General features: G+C 48.2%; 1 protein-coding gene and 1 non-coding gene across 4 annotated transcripts in view; one reads left to right on the top strand and one right to left on the bottom strand.

The window, feature by feature from the left end:
• Positions 1 to 20,388, bottom strand: part of LOC138959792 (1-phosphatidylinositol 3-phosphate 5-kinase-like) — an 83,001-nt gene that overhangs the window by 44,524 nt on the left and 18,089 nt on the right. For all 3 annotated transcript variants that reach the window (XM_070331405.1, XM_070331406.1, XM_070331404.1), the window contains exons 16-20: positions 17,652 to 17,792; positions 17,020 to 17,146; positions 15,855 to 15,949; positions 14,587 to 15,516; positions 686 to 850 (exon numbers count right to left, since the gene is read on the bottom strand). In XM_070331405.1, the coding sequence (XP_070187506.1) occupies positions 686 to 850; positions 14,587 to 15,516; positions 15,855 to 15,949; positions 17,020 to 17,146; positions 17,652 to 17,792 (1,458 nt within the window). The remainder of the gene's footprint in view (positions 1 to 685; positions 851 to 14,586; positions 15,517 to 15,854; positions 15,950 to 17,019; positions 17,147 to 17,651; positions 17,793 to 20,388) is intronic.
• Positions 19,104 to 19,222, top strand: LOC138960536 (5S ribosomal RNA). The gene has a single exon (XR_011454013.1). It is a non-coding gene; the product is annotated as a 5S ribosomal RNA (ribosomal RNA).

The raw sequence follows: 20,388 nt of genomic DNA on the forward strand, positions 1-20,388 counted from the left end.
GAGGCTTAAAAATTAATTAATGACTTTGGTCATTAAAAATCTAAAAATTGTAATTACAATTATTTTTTTTATAAAACAATCCAAAAGTACGTTCATCTTATTCTTCATTATTTTCTGATTCCAAAAACATATAAATATGTTATATTCGGATTGAAAACAAGCTCTGAAAATTAAAAATATAAATATTATGATTAAAATAAAATTTCCGAAATCGATTTAAAAACAATTTTATCTTATTCCTTGTCGGTTCCTGATTCCAAAAACATATAGATATGATATGTTTGGATTAAAAACACGCTCAGAAAGTTAAAACGAAGAGAGGTACAGAAAAGCGTGCTATGCAGCACAGTGCAACCACTACCGCACTAAACAGGCTCGTCAATTTCACTGCCTTCTACGGACTACGATCATTGTGAAAAAATGCAGTGCGTTCAGTTTCATTCTGTGAGTTCCACAGCTTGACTAAATGTAGTAATTTCGCCTTACGCGACTTGTTTGCTTTCTTTCACTTAAGCAACTCTTAAGACCTTGCAGTTTTGACTAAGGTGCTAAGATACTGTCAGTTTCACTGCTGCAAAGTTCACAAGAAGCACTTACAGTTACAAGCAAACCTGTCAGTGATTTTAACTCACTTAAGAACAGAGAAAAGGTTTTCTGTCAAAACAAGAATAGCTACATGGCATACCTTCTTTTCCCAGCAGATGCCTGTGCGCGCAATGTCACCAGACAATGCATCATCGAGTATCTCTTTCTTTGGTTTGGGGGAGGAGTCTCGAGATATACCATTCATTTTTGCATCCCTGTTGATACAGATCCGACCTCCTCGAGCCCGAAAGTCAGCTAGCATTCCCTACAAAGGAAAATAGTTCAAAGAAAAATATACACTGCAGCATAAAACTCAAAACCATTATACTCCAAAATTTTATAAATAAATTTTCATTTAATTAATATACTTACCCAACTCACAAATAGCAATTAACTCTAGTTCAGTGCTGGTAACGCTGTACGCGTCCCCTTGGTAACCAAGGGAGACCACTCTAAAAAAGAAAGTGATCCATCCCATAATGCCAGACTATTAACAGTCCGACTTCCGTATGCGCGCGCATACGCCGCCATATTATCATTCCAAAACGAAGCCCAACTCACTCTTTTTTAGACCCCAGTACCAACCACAGCGGGGAGGTGGGAGGGAATAAACGTTGTGAGTTGGGTAAGTATATTAATTAAATGAAAATTTATTTATAAAATTTTGGATTAAATTACATATCTTTACCCAACTCACAAATAGCAGATTGCTACTATAGGTGGCGGGTATATAGTGGAATTACGATATTAGGACCTGTCCCGCTGATACCATAACAGGTAACGCGGAACTGCCGTCCTGTATCAAGACGCCTCTGAGGAAGAAGTTTCTAGAAACCTCATCAAACCGCCAGTAAGCCTACTCCAGTCTTCAGCCTAAAGGGCCCGACCGGAGGACTGTCAAAGAGGAGGCCCATGCCCTTGCCTCATACATTCTAGCCACAGAGAGAGGCAAAACTGCCCTAACATCCCCAGACTGTGGTTGTCAGCAGGTAAACACCTGTCTGATCAACCTGGAGACTCACTTGGTTAAAATTACTTTCACAATATCCTTACACCTTGCTGTGTTAAGTGATATCATAAAAGCTTCTGACTTCCTGAACCAAGTTAACATCTTGCAAGTATCTGGCCTGAAGCTATAATAGCTGGAAGACCGAAAAATTTGACCTGCCGGGCACCAGACACGTCCCGCAGGTAAACCTCTTAAAAGGCATTTTCTGATGTCTAGTAGATAAGTACTATAAAAGCGGGTACTTAAAATATCCCGCAGTTAGAAACTCATGACCACGTTCTTGCACGTTCAATGAGCTGCATTTATGACCTAAGAAAGTCTCTCAGACTTGAGAGCAGGTAAAGAAGAGGCCCTGGCACACTCTGACTTCTTGAGACTGTGCTGCCCGAAGAGGGAGGACTGACTGCCCCCCCCCCCCTTTAGTGCCACCACTGTAGGCATGCCTAAACAGTGTGGCAGACCATCCAGCTAAGGTTGACTTCACAAAGTCATTGCCTCTACAAGAGCTGATGGAAATAAACTAAAGCCTTTGTTCTGATGATCTAAACGGATCAGTGCGAGTTAGAAACATAATTAAAACTCGAAATGTTCAATAGGCTAATATGGCTCTAACAGAGCCCAAAATAAAGCAAAGAGGATTGAAAAGTATTATCAGAGCTGGTTCCTCAGGATTCTGATTATTCGACAGAAATTTGAAATAAACCTAAGCGCTATAGATCAGTCTTTCTCCAGAGAGATGTCTATAGCAAAACCCGATAGAAAAAGCACCTACTCCCACTTCTCTCAGAAGCTACTAGAGTAAGTAGACCGCTTCCCGTGTTTAGATTAGTAAGGCTAATTTTGTCAGGGATTAAACAATCCGATCTCAAAAGCTCCAAAACTAGGAGCAAATCCCGAGTCGGGACTGGAGATTTGTTTTCAGCCAACCAACAGGGAGGCTCCCTTTAGTCACGCTAGCTATAAAGAGCCCAAGTGAAAAAAATTTTCGACCTAGCTGTATCAGTGCAACTGATACCGCGTAACGTCTTAAAACAGAGACGTGGGAGAAAAAACGGAAAGCCAGAATAGGTGGTACGCCACCTGCAATGAACGGAGAGAAATGGAGTTCTTTCCGTTAATATTACGCCATTTGTTCCAAGCCAGTCAATGTGACATGAAAACTAAGACGCTGACCCCTATGGGAGCCCTAGACCAAATCCAGAGTTGAGGCAGAAGCCCCTGAGCGTCTCAATGATTCTCGTACGGTAGACACCCGTGTGGCTCGAGTGTAAAAAACGGCGCCCTCTTGCCAGCCTTAAAGGCCTTAAGGACTGGCAACCAAGAAGAAAGAGCCCAAAACGTGCGACCGACAGGCCGCTCAAAGTAAAATCGAGAGTATTATCCGGGAACGGGGAGACGAACATTTAGCAGAAGGAGATAGTACCGAGAGGCAAGAAACTTCTATCAGCGGCTTCTCCAAATTCACCAGAAGGAGTAGAAACGCGTATTGAGATAGAGTCCAATCCGTGCAGACATACTTGGCTGACTGACATAGAGAGTCTGCCAAGTTATAGAGACTCTCAGAAAGGTACTTCACTGCTAATAAGATCTCGTGGTGGCAACCCCACATCAAAATCTCGCATGCTCGAAGTGGCAACAATAAGGAGCGAGATGCCCCCCCTTGCTTATTGAGAAAAAAGGCCACTGTGGCGTTGTCTGATAGAAACAACACATGTTCTCCCCTGACAAAGGGAAAGAATTCCACAAGAGACAGAACTGCTTCGCTTGTGGAGAGAGAACCAATGCATGAGCACTGGTGTGAGAATCCAAAGATTGGTTGTGTCTGTGAACCAGTCGAGAAAAGACACTAACGCGACCCAGCTCTTTGTCTGATTGCTTAGACAAGAAATAAAATGTACCCACTTCCGATCTATTTGTGTATCAAAAGGTGGAAGTAAACATCAGCACGATCTTTGCAAAAGACCAAAGGAAGGACCACAAAAAAAGTGGTAGTCCTAATACCCCTCCGGCCGCTGTGGAAAACACAAAGGCGGAAAGAAGCGTGAAGCCGAGCACTAAAACCCCCGTTGACACAACTGCTGGGAGTGTGAGAGAAAGCGTGCTTTTGTGTGCCTCCCGACCCCCACCGCTAACTTGCCCCATGGGAAAGCGAGGTGGGTCTTTGGCACAGATCCCTGCCGCAAGGCGAGAGCATGGCGATAAAAGAAGAAGACGAGAACGGCGAGTCTGCAACTTTTCTTTTGATAACAAGAAAACGCCAAGACCTGCCATGCTCTTCCCTTTTGCAGTGAGCTTCTCTTTGTAAGAGAAGAGTCCACGAGCATAGAAGCGGACTCTCAAGGAGAACCTTCAAGCAAAGGAGAGATTACAGTCTCGCCAAAAGAACAAAACTTCTAGATAGAGACCTATTCCTCAGTGAACAGCAAAGCTACATCCTTTGTATCTGCGTCCTGACAGACACAAGGATACCCAGAGAGGGCGTAACCGCACAAGAGAGAGAACGAAAGAAAGTTTCGCTCGATCGTGAAAATCAGGAGGAAGTGCGGACCCAAACTTCCACAGCCAAGAGATCCTTGTTTATACAAACAGACATTATCTCCTTGCTATAAGCATCCAAAAGGACGCCCGTCAACTCCGGAGTACCCGGAGGCAGTTCCGCAGACAGAACAAAAGAAAACTAAAGTTCTTAGGCTTGGCGCTAACCGAGACTACTGATAGCGCTCAGCGAGTGATGCGCTACTTGAGCGAGTGACGCAAGCTAAAACAACACCGCGTCAGGTGTTTAGCCAAGCGCTGCCCACAAAGGAAGTAGTGACAAAGGAGACTCGTAAGAGAAACCTTTCACAATTCAACGCGCCACCGATGTAGAATCAAAGAACTAGACGTTCAAAGATTTTCCTTAGAAGGCTCAAAACAGCTAAAAGCCGCAAAACAACGGCAAAGCTGATTCAGGAGCCTCCCCATAAGCTGCCAGCAATGGCAGAAGTGGGGCAAAACATCATGTTGAGTCCGCCGATTGTTCCCGAAAAGGAGCAAAACACGCCAGAAACGATGGAGGAGACAAGGCAGATGACGATGCTACTGCTACCCCTACGGGAAACTAGCATGTAGCAACCCCTGTTGCCAGACGGAAGCTTAGCTGTAAGAGAAAAAGAGGTAACACCCTCTGCCTCAGAAGCTTCGTCTCTATACCCTCATCATCCCGTTCAGTAGTATCCCAACGAACCTCGAAAGGATGAGAACCGGAAACCAATCCCAACGAGGCAACACATGCCAAGACGCGGGAAAGGCTGGGAAAATCCCCTAAAGCCGGAACTCCGTGAACGGAACCTCCATCCACCTACCTCATGCCAGCCGAAAGGCTGGAAGAGGAAGTGAACACAGCCTGTGTAACAGCAGCGGAACCGCAGAAACGGAACCGGAAGCCGAAGGCTGATGAGTGCCGACTACAAACACCACAGTGTTAACGGCAGAAGGCTATACCATCCCTCAACCGGAAGCCACAGCCGCAACAGCGGAAGCGGAACCGGCCGTGGATTGATGCCGTTTCAGCTGCAAGCGCCACTGCACTTGAACTTAGACGGCAACCGGAACCAGGCGTCATCCACCACCGTGGAATAACCATCGTCCGAACCTCCTTCCTGCTCGCCATCGTAGTCAGGCGGGTGCACGCCAGAGAGACTTGCAAAGTCCTCGGAGTCCACCCGACTTCCTGCCCCCAGGGCGGAAGTAGAACCGGCATACCCGACACTGAATCAGAGGTATATGCAGCGTTCTTACGATACACAGGGCTCCCTGCAACCGCTGACCTAGCACGATGCAAATGGCCAGAGATTGCAGGCGGGCTTTCACCACGCACGTGGCTTACTCTCTCCTGTGATCGCACCCCACTATCACCAGAGAACCTGGTAACTTGTGGAGAAGACATACCTTTAGAGAGCCCAGGCTCAAGCAGAAGGGACACCAGCCGACCACCAGCATAATAATAATAATAATAATAATAATGGAAACTTATAGAGCGCTTACCTAGAAGCTCTAAGCGCTTTACAATGACATTGCTATACACATGTACAAAACCAAAATACAGCATTAAGACACAAAAAGAACAGGAGTACAAAAGCAAATTCATCGTTGAAGTCCATGCAGTCACAATAATACAAACCCACGCGTGCGCACGCACATACGCGTGCGCATACACACACACATGCTATCAACACACACATGCACAGATACACACGGACACACGTTCACACACACACACACACACACACACACACACACACACACACACACACACGCACACACACACACACACACGCATACAGACAGGCGCACACACATACATACAACACACACACATACACATGCACTCACACATGAATACTAATATACCTACACAATCTGCATACATGGCGTACACACACAAAAAAGCCGCAGATATAATCACAAAACCAAGCTCGTGCTTATGCACATCCATTTATCTAACTAGATAAACCGATTTGCAGTTTGCACAAGGAAAAGAGAAAAAGTAGCAGCACACGATTTCCAGATCACTGGCTGCTGCAGGGGTCACCAGACAGTTTGGGAGTTACTGGTTAGTCTAGAAAATGCTGTGTGAACAGGTGCGTTTTCAGATTTGATCTAAAAGAAGAATAGGATGGACTATGTCTGACAGAATAAGGAAGGGAGTTCCATGTTTTAACAGCAGCAAATGAAAATGCGCGTTGTCCATGTACTTTTCTTTTTTTTGTTGGAATTCGGAACATTCGAGTGTCAGCGGCAGAGCGCAGCGATCTGGAAGGGACGTACAGGTTTACGAGTTCAGACAGATATGAAGGTGCAGAACCAGTGATGATTTTAAAACAGAGACACGAGCTTTTGTACTTAATTCTTTGATTGACCGGAAGCCAGTGCAGATATTTCAAAAGGGGAGTACAAGGTTGCTTCTTGGAGGATTTACAAATTAATCTTGCAGCTGAATGTTGAACCCTTTGCAGTGGTTGGATGATAGTCTGGGGGCTACCGATTAGTACTGAATTACAAAAGTCTATTCTAGATAGCACACACGAAGAAATTAGTGTTTTGGTGGCCTCTTCAGTCAGACAAGAGCGGACTGAACTAATCCTTTTCAACTCAATGTATGCGGCCTGGCAGGTTTTGGTGACATGCTGTTTCATAGTCAGATCGCGGTCAATAATGACGCCAAGATCGCGGACTTTATCTGCAAAATCAATGCTAACAGCACCGAGTGTTACTGCTTTTGGAAGAGAGTGAGTTTTTTTGGATTTTGAGAAACACATCGCCTCGGTCTTATCGTCATTCAGTTTGAGTTTATTTTCTGACATCCATGTTTTAACAGTTGAAGTACAGATGTTTAGAGAGTGAAGGAGGTTAGGAATGTTTTCAGGTGATTCTGATTTGTATAGTTGTGTGTCATCTGCGAACATTTCATGCTGAGAAGCATGCACTTCCGCCCGCACCACGGAAGAAGCAGCCACAGCGGAAGCTGCAGCGGAAGCTGAAGCGGAACCGGAAGTGGAAGGAGTTGGTGAAGAACTGATTCTACCCAACGAAGAGACATCAAAGACGCCAGCCGGAAGTGCGCGGATCTCTGCTTTCGTCGACGACAAAACGGCCGCCAAAGTAGAAACCTGTGTACTTAAAGTCAAAAGCAACGACGCAATATCGGCGGGAGACACACCTGAAACACCAGGAGCCCCCGACGAAACAACCTGTTTAACAACATCTTTATCTTTATCACTACGCATGACTTTGTCCTTCTTCGCGGACAAAATGGCGGACGAAGGCTTGACAACAACAACATCATCACATCCTACATTTCCCGGTTCTACCTGAGAAGTGCGGAAATTCCATCACTCTTTCTTCTAGACGAAGAACTTCTCTTAGAGGAAGAAGTACTAGCAGCCGGAGAAGCTGGAGCAGCAGCCTGTCTCGAACTAGTTCTATTCTAGGCGCTCTCCGCCATGACAAAGCGAACTCACAAAAAATTTTCGAACTGAAAAATTTTACAAGTTCACAAACATGCGACAAAACGTCGCCAAAGTTGCATAAAACAAGAAAGCTCTCACCCAAAAACAGCCAGGGTATCGACAAAGCTCGGCGGCAGACCAAGGGGCGAAGTCAAAGTCAGGAGACAATGAAACAAGGCTGAACACAGCCGGAGCGTACAGAAAACGCGACCAGACACGTTGGACGCTGAGTGTGGAATGATAATATGGCGGCGTATGCGCGCGCATACGGAAGTCGGACTGTTAATAGTCGAAAATTTTATTGTAAATTTTCATTTAATAAATATACCTACCCGAATCACATGTAGCATTGACACAATCGGAGATGCTAGGTTCTGTACAGGCTAACCGTCTAAGGGAAGCAACCCCAACCACAAAAGTGTAAACGTAGCCATGGTAATGCCCATACACCCGGGGAGTTACCTCCCCTCGTGCATGCCATGTCACTACTGCTACTGAACACGTGGTTCCTATCATTCGACCTAAAGAATAAATTCTCCAAATCAAAAGCGGGGTTGGCGGGAGGGAATATACTATGTGATTCGGGTAGGTATATTTATTAAATGAAAATTTACAATAAAATTTTCGATTAAATTACATATTCCTACTCCGAATCACATGTAGCAGATTACAACAACAAGGCGGTGGGAAAGAAAAATCTAACTCACTCAAGAAACCTTGCCAAAAACCTGGACCGCTGCCAAAGAATCAGGGCGGTCCCAGTGGGAAAGAAAAACTAACCCACTCAAAAGCCCTTGCCAGGGCTGGCCCACTGCCAACAGGCAGTGAGGGAACCAAGGAAAGTCCTGATTGACAGCCGAGAAGTATCTCAGGCGAAAAGCGAAAGAGACAACCTCAGAGATCCAGAAAGCTGTGCTCGGCACTTCTTCCAATCTCCTAGCCGTAAAAAACAGCACAGGAATAGACCCAAGCCTTGGATTAATAACCCTGGCGAGCCAAGGGAAAGACAAGCTTCCCCCCCCCTTTTATTGGAAGGAAATGCTAATGTCCTGAGAAGATCCGTGCGTAAGGTTGTCCCCTCAACTGAGAAGGACGAACCCCCGCGGTGACCTTAAGACAACCATGCCAAAGTCTGCAAACCTTGGGATGTAGTAAAGCCCAAAAGGCTTGTGAGAAAGAAGTCAGCTCAAAATAAGAGTGACCAATCCCCACGAAAGAGCGAGAGAGAGACATCCAAGCACTAAGTACCAGAGTCCACCTCGAAGGGAAAACTCACAAATAGAAGGTCGCCAGTTATCCCCTACCAGTCCCTGCGAACGCAGGGAGAGAGGTAGCACCCGACAGCAGCCACTTACGACTGTGCGTAAGCTACCGGAAGTGAGGACCCACGGTGGTCAAAAACCGATGTGACTGGCAACCATAAACAAAATGGCTAAAAGCCAGAATGTTCCCAAAACAGTCTGCTTGAAGGTAATCGAGAGTGAATCAAAAACCGAAAGCAGAAAACCAAGACTGGTAAACGTAAACCGTGAAGCCAGCCAGCCATAAGACTCCCGAAACCAGAGTTCTCAGGGAAAAAAACAGGCAGTTAACTTCCTAGCCAAATCAAGAGCCTACCTGAGTTTGGCCAGAAAACCCAGAGCGCGTCTGTCCCTGTCTGAAGACAGAGTCCAACGCGGAGAAAAACGGACAACCGCCCTAGACAAAGTTGCCTTTTTGTAGCCGGGTGACTGTAAGGAAACCCGACCCAACAGACGTCATCCTGACTCGCCTCATACTAAGATGAGGAAGAAGAGAGGAAAGGCCCAAGACTGAAGTCACAGGAACCGAACCTTAGCTAAACCTCTGCCCGAAGGAGAAGAGTAGCCAAAACCTGAGAGAGAGGAGGAAAGCCACAAAGAACTACTCCTCAAACATCCATTGTCCAAGACAATACCCCCTCAGGAAAACCTGAATGTTACTTCCGAGGCCAACTCAAGCGTACCTTAAGTTCGGACGAAACACCAGAACGCGTCTGATCACTAGAGAAAGACAGAGTCCGACTCGATGAAAGACAACAAGGACCAAAGTCCAAACGTTTGTGGCCAAACAGGGGTAACCTGAAGCCAGAGAACCCCACAAGCCACAAGAAACGGGAAGGCAACAACCACCATCGCCGCAACGTGGAATGGCTGTTGCCCGGCCAAGGCTGCCTATTGGCTGCCAGCTTAGCTTAACCAGAGGAATGAGCATGCTTCTGCTAAGCATGTTTCTGAGTATGCTAGCCTTACCTTCCTTCAACCCTTGTAAAGCAGTCAGAGACCTGGTGATCTCTATTCGACTGAATCTCTACTGCAGGCAAAGTTTAAGCGACTCTCTTTGACTGTTCAGGGAACTGAGAAAGCGAAAGAAACGAGTCCCTCCGACACCCGCCGTACGAGCGTAGTGAAGGAAGGGCAGCCTCATCTGCTCCATGCTCACCCTAGCAAGGGCTGGCCAACAGAGTAGAGAAAGGAGGCAAGTTCCAAAGGCTGAATAAGCAAGAAGGAACAAAAGGTGAAGCCCGTGTAGCCGAAGCCAGCCAAGGCTGAGCATGTTCCGGAACTGAACCATAGTAGAAACAGCGGCAGAACCAAAACAGTAGAGATACCACCTTCGGGAGGAGATGGCCTAGCCAAAACCTGCAAACCGTGGTACCTACAAAAGGTGACTAAGGAACCGGAAGTAGGAAAACATCCTATCCTCACGGAACGGAAGTCCGACATCGACAACAAAGTCAACCAACAAGGAAGACACCAATGTCGATGCACCCAAGGGAAATCCTGAGCCGAAGCTTGAGCTTCGACGGAAATCCAGAACGTGTTCGATTGCTGACTAAAGACTGAGAACCAGAATAGCTCAGCTACGAACGCAAACCGAAGTCGCAGTTGCTGGTGGTAAACTGATGAATGAGATGACCGGAAACCGGAAAACCATCCAACCGGAAAAAGACCTGACTCATCCCCCTACTGACGGTCGTGAATAGGGGAAACGTCCAGGGCCACCTGAACTGAATAGGCAGTAAACGCAACACCCAACAGGTAAAGTGAAGACTGCCCCGGCTGAGGCTGAAAGCCTAAATGCCCGTAGGCCAGCCGCTGTTCCTCACCCACCGACCTCCGGAGGAGTGTCAGGAAGAGGAGAAGTGTATCCGAACAGAGCCGGAAATGCAGCAGACAAAACCGCAAAAAACGGAAGCGAAAGTTGCATAGAGTAGACTGAGGCCAGAAGCCCAAACGCCCGTAGGCCAGTCCTCTGTCAACTCCAGTCAAAACCGCAACGTGTACTTGAAATGGAGGACTTATGCTTCCAGTAAAACCGGAAACACCACGCCGACAACGGCTTCTGCACTTGTGAAACACAAATGCCCACGACGGAACAAGAGTGAGACAGAACAGAAGAGGACTGGGGCCGGAACCCGAACGCCCGTAGGCCAGTCCTCGATCAACCCCAGACAAGCCACTACGTGCGCTTGTGATGGAGGACCTATGCTTCCAGACAGGAAGTGTAGGAGGCCGAAACCCCGTCCGGGAAAACCTTCGACGTGACCTCTGCCGCAGCTTAGAGGACAGCGTTAAGCCTTTTTCCCAATAACCAGCACATGTGGAATCGCTGACGACAGACTGAATGTCCGACACAACCGGCGAAAAAACCGAAGTCCACGTACTGGTGGAAGGCCGGTGAAACGGCATAACCGGAAAACCGGAAATCCGTCCCCCCCGACGTCGTCCTAACTCATGCCTCGACCAGGCTAAGAGAGAGAAGACGGCAAGTCTGCAGCCGCAGGAACCGGAACGGCAGTCGACGCGACAACCGAAGGTTGAAACGCTGACTACATCGGCCAGGGCTGAGACAACACCTGCCCTAAGGGCTGGCGTTGCTCCTCAGCTACCGACATCCGGGAGGAAGTGGAAGCGAAAGGAGCAGTAAATCCGGGCGGAGCCGGAAAGCACAAGACGAGACCGCGAAAAGCGGAAGCGCCGAATGCGAGGACGGAGGCCAGAAGCCCGAATGCCCTAAAGGCAACGTCCGGTCAACCCCGGAAACGACCACAGCGGGTGCGTACGTCAGAGGACCTATGCTTCCAGCGAGTGCCGGAAGCGCAGCGCCATAAACGGCTACCGCCATTGCTCCGCCACACAATGGTCTTCAAGGAAGCCAGGGTGTGACTAAACAGAGGACGAATGCCCGGGGGGCAACGTCCGGTCAACTCCGGAAACGACCACAGCGGGTGCGTACGTCAGAGGACCTATGCTTCCAGCGAGTGCCGGAAGCGCAGCGCCGGAAACGGCTACCGCCACTGCTCCGCCACACAATGGTCCTCAAGGAAACCAGGGTGCGACTGAACAGAGGACGAATGCCCGGGGGGCAACGTCCGATCAACCCCGGAAACGACCACAGCGGGTGCGCACATCGGGGGACCTGGTCAACCCCGGAAACGACCACAGCGGGTGCGTACATCGGGGGACCTATGCTTCCGGCGAGTGCCGGAAGCGCAGCAGTCGGAAACGGCTAGACAACTCCGGAAACGACCCCAGCGGGTGCGTACGTCGGAGAAGTAGCCGGAACCAACTGCCGCCATTGCTCAGCCACACAATGGTCTTCAGTGAAGCCAGGGTGCGACTGAACAGAGGACGAATGCCCGGGGGGCAACGTCCGGTCAACCCCGGAAACGACCACAGCGGGTGCGCACATCGGGGGACCTGGTCAACCCCGGAAACGACCACAGCGGGTGCGTACATCGGGGGACCTATGCTTCCGGCGAGTGCCGGAAGCGCAGCAGTCGGAAACGGCTAGACAAATCCGGAAACGACCCCAGCGGGTGCGTACGTCGGAGAAGTAGCCGGAACCAACTGCCACCATTGCTCAGCCACACAATGGTCTTCAGTGAAGCCAGGGTGCGACTGAACAGGGGTTTGCGGGTCGTGAACCCGCCGAAAAGAGCTGTGTCCCAGCAGGGACTGTCCGACGGCCTCACGAGGGCCTGTGGACCAGCTCGACTTACTTGAATCGCCAACCACAGCGGTAGAAGACGAAGAAGCAAAACATCCGCCCTAGACAACGTCTCGGCCGGAAGCGTCAAAGAAGCCAACAAGGTGACGTCGCCCACAGACAGCGGGACCAACGGAAGACGCAGGCTTGGAACGCGAACATTTCTTCACAAAGATAACTCAGACACCTGATCTGCTAACGGCAGAGAAGGCGAGGAGAAGAAACAGGACGTACAACAGTATATGACTGCCCCACAAAGTGTTTGTTCGAGGCAGAAAGAGTAACGAACAAAACATAACAAACATGTTAAATTCGAAACCACGACAAGTCCTACGGACTGGTAGATACCTGCTAAAGCCTAGCCAAGTAACTGTCAGCGACGCTGATACACAAAATGGCGGCCAAGCGATAAGTTACTGGACAAAATTTAGAAGTCCAAAACGGACGAAAATTAAGCAATAACAAAAATTCCTGTCAAAGTAATGACGAAATATGAAAAGGCTTACCAACTAACAAAGCAGAAGGCAAAAACGCAGGTAAAGTAAGGAGAACCTCACCATAACATAGGCCTAGCCACCGAAATAAGCTGTCAGGAAAGCTGAGCAACCGAAAGTGGCGGCCACAAGATAAGTTACTGAAACGCATTTAGGAGTCCAAACGGACAAAAAGTCAGCAACTATAGATAAATTCCTGTCAAACTAAAGACAAGAAGGAACAAGCTTACCAACTAAACAAAGCAGCAAGCAAGTAAGAAGGTAAAATTACGTTTACCTCCAAAATACATCGGCCTAGCCACAAAAACTGTCAACTCATGCTGACAACAAAAATGGCGGCCAACAGTAGTCACTGAAATATCACAGGTCCAAACACGGACGAAAATCAGCAACTACAACAAATTTCCTGTCAAAATAATGACCAAAATGGAAAGAGCTCACCAACTACGAAGCAGGAGGCAAGATAGACGGTAACGTGGCCGGTGGGTGTCAAAACAACACCAACAGCGCAGCCACAGGGGAGCCCAAAAATACAACCACCTGCTCCCTCGAAAGCTGTAAGGTCGAATGATAGGAACCACGTGTTCAGTAGCAGTAGTGACATGGCATGCACGAGGGGAGGTAACTCCCCGGGTGTATGGGCATTACCATGGCTACGTTTACACTTTTGTGGTTGGGGTTGCTTCCCTTAGACGGTTAGCCTGTACAGAACCTAGCATCTCCGATTGTGTCAATGCTACATGTGATTCGGAGTAGGAATATGTAATTTAATCTGGCATTATGGGATGGATCACTTTCTTTTTTAGAGTGGTCTCCCTTGGTTACCAAGGGGACGCGTACAGCGTTACCAGCACTGAACTAGAGTTAATTGCTATTTGTGAGTTGGGTAAAGATATGTAATTTAATTAAGTTTTTTTCTCTTGAGAACCTTAATTTTTGGGTCAAACTACTTTAATGTTATATTAGCTGTCTATGATGAGAAGTGAAGCTTTTTTGTAAATATGAACAAAATGCACACCTTCAGTTTGCTTATTCTCTTCCGGGAGAAAGAAGATAACTGCATGAGGCTAAATTAAAAAAATAATAAACCAGACATAAATACTAACCATATTCACAAATGTACATGAAACTATACAGATTATATTATTCATCTTCCATGCATTGATGCAAAACCTGAATTAAATAGTTCACACAGTTCTCCCTGTAACCTAATCCTCCCCCCCCCCCCCACCCCACTCCCCCCCCACCCCCCTCCCCCCCCCCCCCTAATACAAGTCACTTAACATTCAGTTAATATGTTAGCCTGCAAGTGCAAGATCACAACTTATCCCACTGAATCTGTCTTCACTGAGACCCGAGTTCTGGCTGACCAAAACTAGTTGACCGAGACAGCTGAATGTCAATAAAGAGCCAAAAAGAAACATTTCATCTGACACTGTGACTGTTGTTTATTTGAAAGGTTTTACACACACAACATCAAGTAAGGGCGAAATCTTACCTGTGTGCTGTTGTTGTTAGCAGGTGCAGTCATCTCACTCAGCACAAAGGGGTGGGCCTCGGTGATCTTGATGGTGGAGCTGGCAGGGTAGCGTCCCCCGTACTCCATGTCATGGTGCTTGGCCTTGCTCAGCCGCTGTTCTTTGGGTGTCTTCTCCCCAGTGAACAGCGCCGACCAGTAGATGTTATCGGGCAGATACATGCGCACAAAGCACTTGGCACCTGCCTCTGACTCCAGGTAAGGGATGGAGTACTTGATGTAGGGAGACACGGACAGAATGGTTCCTTGCAGAGTCTGGCGGAATTGGTGCGACATGGTCTGCTTCTGCTCCTGGAACTGGATGCTCTGGGAGCGCTTGAAGATGGAGTCGTCCTGGTTCTTCTGGTATCCTAGCAACGGGTCACTGCAGTCTGTGAGAACCCTGACTTCTGACAACTGTCGCTTCAGTTGGGGAACTTCCAGGCTAATGGCTGATAGTGTGGACGACTCCTTTTCAGAAGGCTCAACATTTTCCTTATCGGTGGCCCTCTCCTCCTCCATGGCCTCTGTCAGGGAAGTGTACTCCATCTGTGTTTCAGGTTCTGATTGAGGCACAGGACTTTCATCCACTTTTTCTGGCACAGGACTTTCATCTTCTTTCTGTGGCACAGGAACTTCATCTCCTTGGGGTGGGGTGGTTCCTACCAAGAACTGGATGTCCCTAGCTCTGGAGATGGCAAGATCCTGGTTTTCCTTGATCTCTGTGATGTCCATGGGTTCTTCTTGGCCGATCTCTGTGGGGTTCAAGTCTGTGGAGCTCTCAAAGCCTTCCATGTGTTCGGCCAGTTCCTCGGAACCTGGAGGAGGCATGGCGAACTCGTCCATGGCAAAACACAGTTCCAGCAGTGAATTGTAGGCGACGTATGTCATGAACTTGAGGATAAGTTTCACCTGCAGACAGTCACGGATGTGGAATGTCACACTTAAACCGAACGACAATGATAACATTTGAAAATAAAACTAAAAAGCAACATAGCTGGTATAACTTCTTAACCAAAGCTATCCTCTCTACAGTTATGTATGATTGCAAAAGTATTCAAAAACATGAATGCCAATTAATTCAGATACCCTACCTGACTGCATCAATGCCTCTCACCCACACCAACTCTAATATCTAAAGCACACATTCTCTAACCACAATTCTTTCCTTCTAATTAGGCCTGATTTTACAGCCAAGACCCCGCTACCTACAAACACTGTCCAAAATCAGCAGGACTGCTGTAACGCACCCGTTTGAGTTCACTGAAGGAGCCCCCGGTAAGACGGATGGTACAGCCAAGATGTGTAGCGCAGCCTCCAAATACAACCACCGTCTTCAGCTCCTCTGAAATAACAACACTAGGGGTCACAGTCAATATCAATGTTAACCCCAAAAATCTCTTTGTAGACCTTCAATACCCCAACTCCCTTACCACCATGCTGTCCCACCACCACCCTCACCCCCAAGAAACACAATTTTAGACCTAATCTACACCTTCTTAGCATTAAAAAATCATATATAGCAAAACATAGAAGCCATATAAAGCATACCGTATTTGACGGACTCCAAGCCGCGACTTAAAAGAAAAAAAAAATCGCATTGCGGCTTATTAAAAGATGCGGCTAAAATGTTACCTAAACTTGAATAGCATTCACCTGATGGAAGTCGCCGCGGATTTTCATTTCGCTCGATTAGCGATTACCGGTACTTTATTAGCTCTCTACTCAAGACTCGGCGCTTTTCTCTTTCTTTCGCGAATCTTCGTTTGTCAACAAGTCGTCGTGACAAGATAGCGTACAGAAAAACACCGGATGTATCAGGATCTCGCGCGCGCGAGATTTCGTTTTTTTGTGTCTCGCGATAGTTGGAGGAGCGAGAGCCGCCATGTTGTGTTTTCGTCTGCTCGAAATGTGCGCAAAAGTCATAAATCATCCAAAAAAAGCTTATTCCGGGCGGGACTACATGTGTGTGTTGGTTACAAATTGTGTGTGTGATATTTTTCTTCAAACTTTTTCACTTTTCTTCTTTGTTTCACTTGTTTATTCTCGGAGCCGATTCTGCCAAATACCGTACTTTCGTTTGCCTGGTTGTTTTGATTGATTTACACGATCTGATTATATTTTTTTCGACGGCGGCTAATATAGTGACGCGGCCTATACGTGGCTCGTCCCAATTTTTTTGTTAAAAATCGGGGGTGCGGCTTATAAAACGGTGCGTCTTGTAATCCGTCAAATACGGTACATGAACTTCTTGTGCTCAAGGTTTGGACCACATACGTCTGATTGTTATCTAGTGCATTTCAGGTTTGAATTTGGAAACAAACCAGTCTTTGAAGCATAAAAGCAACTGCAAGCAATCCCTTACACAATGAAGTTAACTGAAGGATCAACAAAAGCACAGACAATAAGACTCACTGTTTGGTAGGGTGTAAGTCTGACAATGGAAGTCGTGGCAGAATCCAAGGTTGGGTTTACTGACCAAGCCATCAATGGACGGCACGATGTCAGCCTGAGTGAATCTTGCCAGTCGCTCCATCACCGTCTGCACATCACATTCCAAACATCACACATATATCACTACAGTACAACCCCCTTTTAAGTCACCCCGATTTAAGACTCCCTCCCTTTTAAGACCCTGTTTGATCAGATTTTCTGTTCACAACCTCTGTAAATTTACCCCCATTTTAAGACTTCGTGCTTTTCAATAAAGACCTGATTTTCTCAGATTTCAGATAAAAAGGGGGGGTTCCACTGCAGTACAGACACCTAGGTCTTTGGTGTAGATAGACAAATAAACAATAATGAAATAATTAATGTTTAATTGAGGTAAGTTCATTTTCTGTTGATCCTTAAATCGCAACATTGCGAGAGTCAAAAAAGGAATAATGTAGGAAGAAACCAATTATACATGCCACCCTGTATTTCCAGAATAAAATCTTGTTTAAACCAAACCGAGGACAGAGTCGAAAGCATGGTACATGCGTGTTCTTGACTGCCACAATTCTGATTTTTACAATAAAACATCAACTTTAACACAAGCAACTCACAGGTTTGACATTGAAGACAAGTGTAATGTTAGCTTCCAGCAGGAATTCTTGTGCCAGACGAGACACTGACTTCTCCACTACCACAATGTTTGGGTGGAACGCTGCTATCTTTGCCACACTGTTCTTCAAGAACTCTCTTTCCTGACAAAGACAGATCAAACAATGTAGTAACAGAATAAAAACTGAAACTTATGCGGCAAATAGAGAGAATAAAGCATTTTGTTTTACAGAAATAGCAAAGTTAAGAAGCAAACCACCCCCTCCCCCAAACAAACAAAAAATAAACAAATAAACAAGAAAAACAACAACAAAACACCCAAACATAATCTCTGTAATCAACTTCAAGTCATGAACATCAAATTACAGTCATCCCAATTTGCAGGCCTAATTATGAATTATTTTCATTATGTACACTAGTAAGTATTTGAGTCAATAAATGTATCCATCCATTTTCTCAAACTTTCTGTCAATATAACACTTACCTCGACAGTACTATTCTTGCACATTATCTATTATAGGCCGAAAAAATTGGACAAAACGCTGCGTGGGTACAATTATCTCCCATAACCATGCGCCACCGTGGATCCCAAGCACTGTCCGAGTGCTTCCCCCTTACAGGATGTAGGTGGCGCGTCCTCTTTCTTTTTTCGCGCGTGTCAGTAGGCTGTGTTTCTGCTACGCTCCCGGATTATTTTGGACTAAGAGGCTTCTTTTCTGTGTGGACTATCACCTGTTGGATTATTGTGTGTTATTCCACTTCTGGCTTGAGGCTACGTTGTGTTTCCTTCAACTTGTGCCTCCGTTGTTGTGTGGCGGACTCGGCGTGCCTCCCGTCCTACTTCGTGGTGACCGGTCGTCTGCTTCTCGTTTCGCCGCATTCACTTGAGTATTGACCTAAATTTTCTTTGAATTTTGTTAATTCTCGGTCTTTAAGGGTACGTACAGGGCGAGGTAGGATTTCTCGTCCTGTTTTGGGCTCTGGTTCTACGGAACCAGAGTCTGCCGGGGGCAACCCTTCTCCGGGCGCCCAGTCATGTTTTGCGCACGGAGAAGGGGACCTTTCGGCGCTCCGACTCTCCCTCCCCAAACGCTTTGCGTTTGCGGCGAGGGAGGGCGGAGAAAGCCTGTTTGAGCAAGCTCAATGCGAGCTTGCTCAAACAGGCTGGGCTTGAGCCTGGGACTTCGGGCGGGGCTGCGCCGTCGAAGGTTCGGGGAAGGTCGAGGGGAAAGAAAAAGCTTCTTTCTCCTTCTCCTTCAGTGGAACAGGCTTCCCCCCCTTCGACGCCGTTGTCCGGCCCTCAGTCTCAGGCTTCAGCTCCTCCCGGTTTCAAGCCTGGGGGGAAGGTTTCCTTCTCCTCCCTGGCTCGAATCCGGGGGCAGGTCGATTCCCAACCCTCTTTGGGGGTTGGTGAATCCGATCTAGGGGCTACTGGAGAGACTCAGGTTTTGACAGCCAACGGCCATACCACGTTGAAAACACCGGTTCTCGTCCGATCACCGAAGTTAAGCAACGTCGGGCCCGGTTAGTACTTGGATGGGTGACCGCCTGAGAACACCGGGTGCAGTTGGCATTAAAATCTTCCTTTTCCGGTGCCTCTCCTGTGCCCTCCTCGGTTTCCACCGCTGTGGAAGCCAGGAGGGACACGGGTCCTCCTCTGAACTCCCTCGCTGGGTCGTCTGCTGCTGTTTCGACAGTAGTTTCGGCCTCCTGGGGGGGGAGATCGGAGGAGATGACGGGGTCTCTGAATTCCCTCCCCGCTGGGGTTGGGATGCGAATTGACCCCGTTCAGGGCGGTCCTGTGGGGGCAGGGGTTTTCAGGCTTCGTGCCTGCGACCACTGCTACTACGGTTCCCTCTGACGTCCGTATGACTGGTGGCTGTCCCTCTTGAAACGCTCCGGCCGACTAGTTACTGGACGTGGAGGTGTTCGACAGAACGTGGTACTTCTGTCGAATGGTCAGGGCGACGGGAACATTGTTTCTGTTGCTCAGACCGACACCTCCAACCGGACCGTCTTGACCCCACGCCATTCCTTAGCGTCTGGTGTTCGGGTGACGGATGGTCCGGACCAAGGGTCCGGAACGTTCCAGGCTTACGGGTCGGGATCGAACCGGACCCACGGGTCCCGACTGGACTTGACCTCCGGGTTTGGTCCGGACGGGACCCATGGTACGGGACCGTACCTAGGTCCGGTGCGGGACAGTACCTCTGGCCCTTGCCGGACCCCCGGACCTACGGGTCCGGATGGTACGGTACCGGACCAGTGGTCCGGTCGGGACCGGACCACTCGACCACCTCTGTTGGTCCGGGTGGTCTGGCACCGAACCGGACCACCGGACCTACGGGTCCGGATGGTACGGTATGTCCACGTCCGGACCGAGCTACCCGAACACTTCTGTGGGTACGGATGGTTCGGTGCCGTACGGGACCTCCGGATGGTACCGGACCGGACCGGAACACCGGACCACCCTACCGGATCGGTCCGGACCACCCGACCACCTCTGTTGGTCCGGATGGTCTGGCACCGAACCGGACCTACGGGTCCGGATGGTACGGTATGTCCACGTCCGGACCGAACCACCCGAACACTTCTGTGGGTACGGGTGGTTCGGTGCCGAACGGGACCTCCGGATGGTACGGGACCGGACCGAACCTACGGTTTCGGATGGTCCGGTACCGGACCAGTGGTCCGGTCCGAACCGGACCACCCGACCACCTCTGTTGGTCCGGATGGTCT

Source organism: Littorina saxatilis, linkage group LG2 (assembly GCF_037325665.1).
Source record: "Littorina saxatilis isolate snail1 linkage group LG2, US_GU_Lsax_2.0, whole genome shotgun sequence".
Taxonomy (NCBI): Eukaryota; Metazoa; Mollusca; class Gastropoda; order Littorinimorpha; family Littorinidae; genus Littorina; species Littorina saxatilis.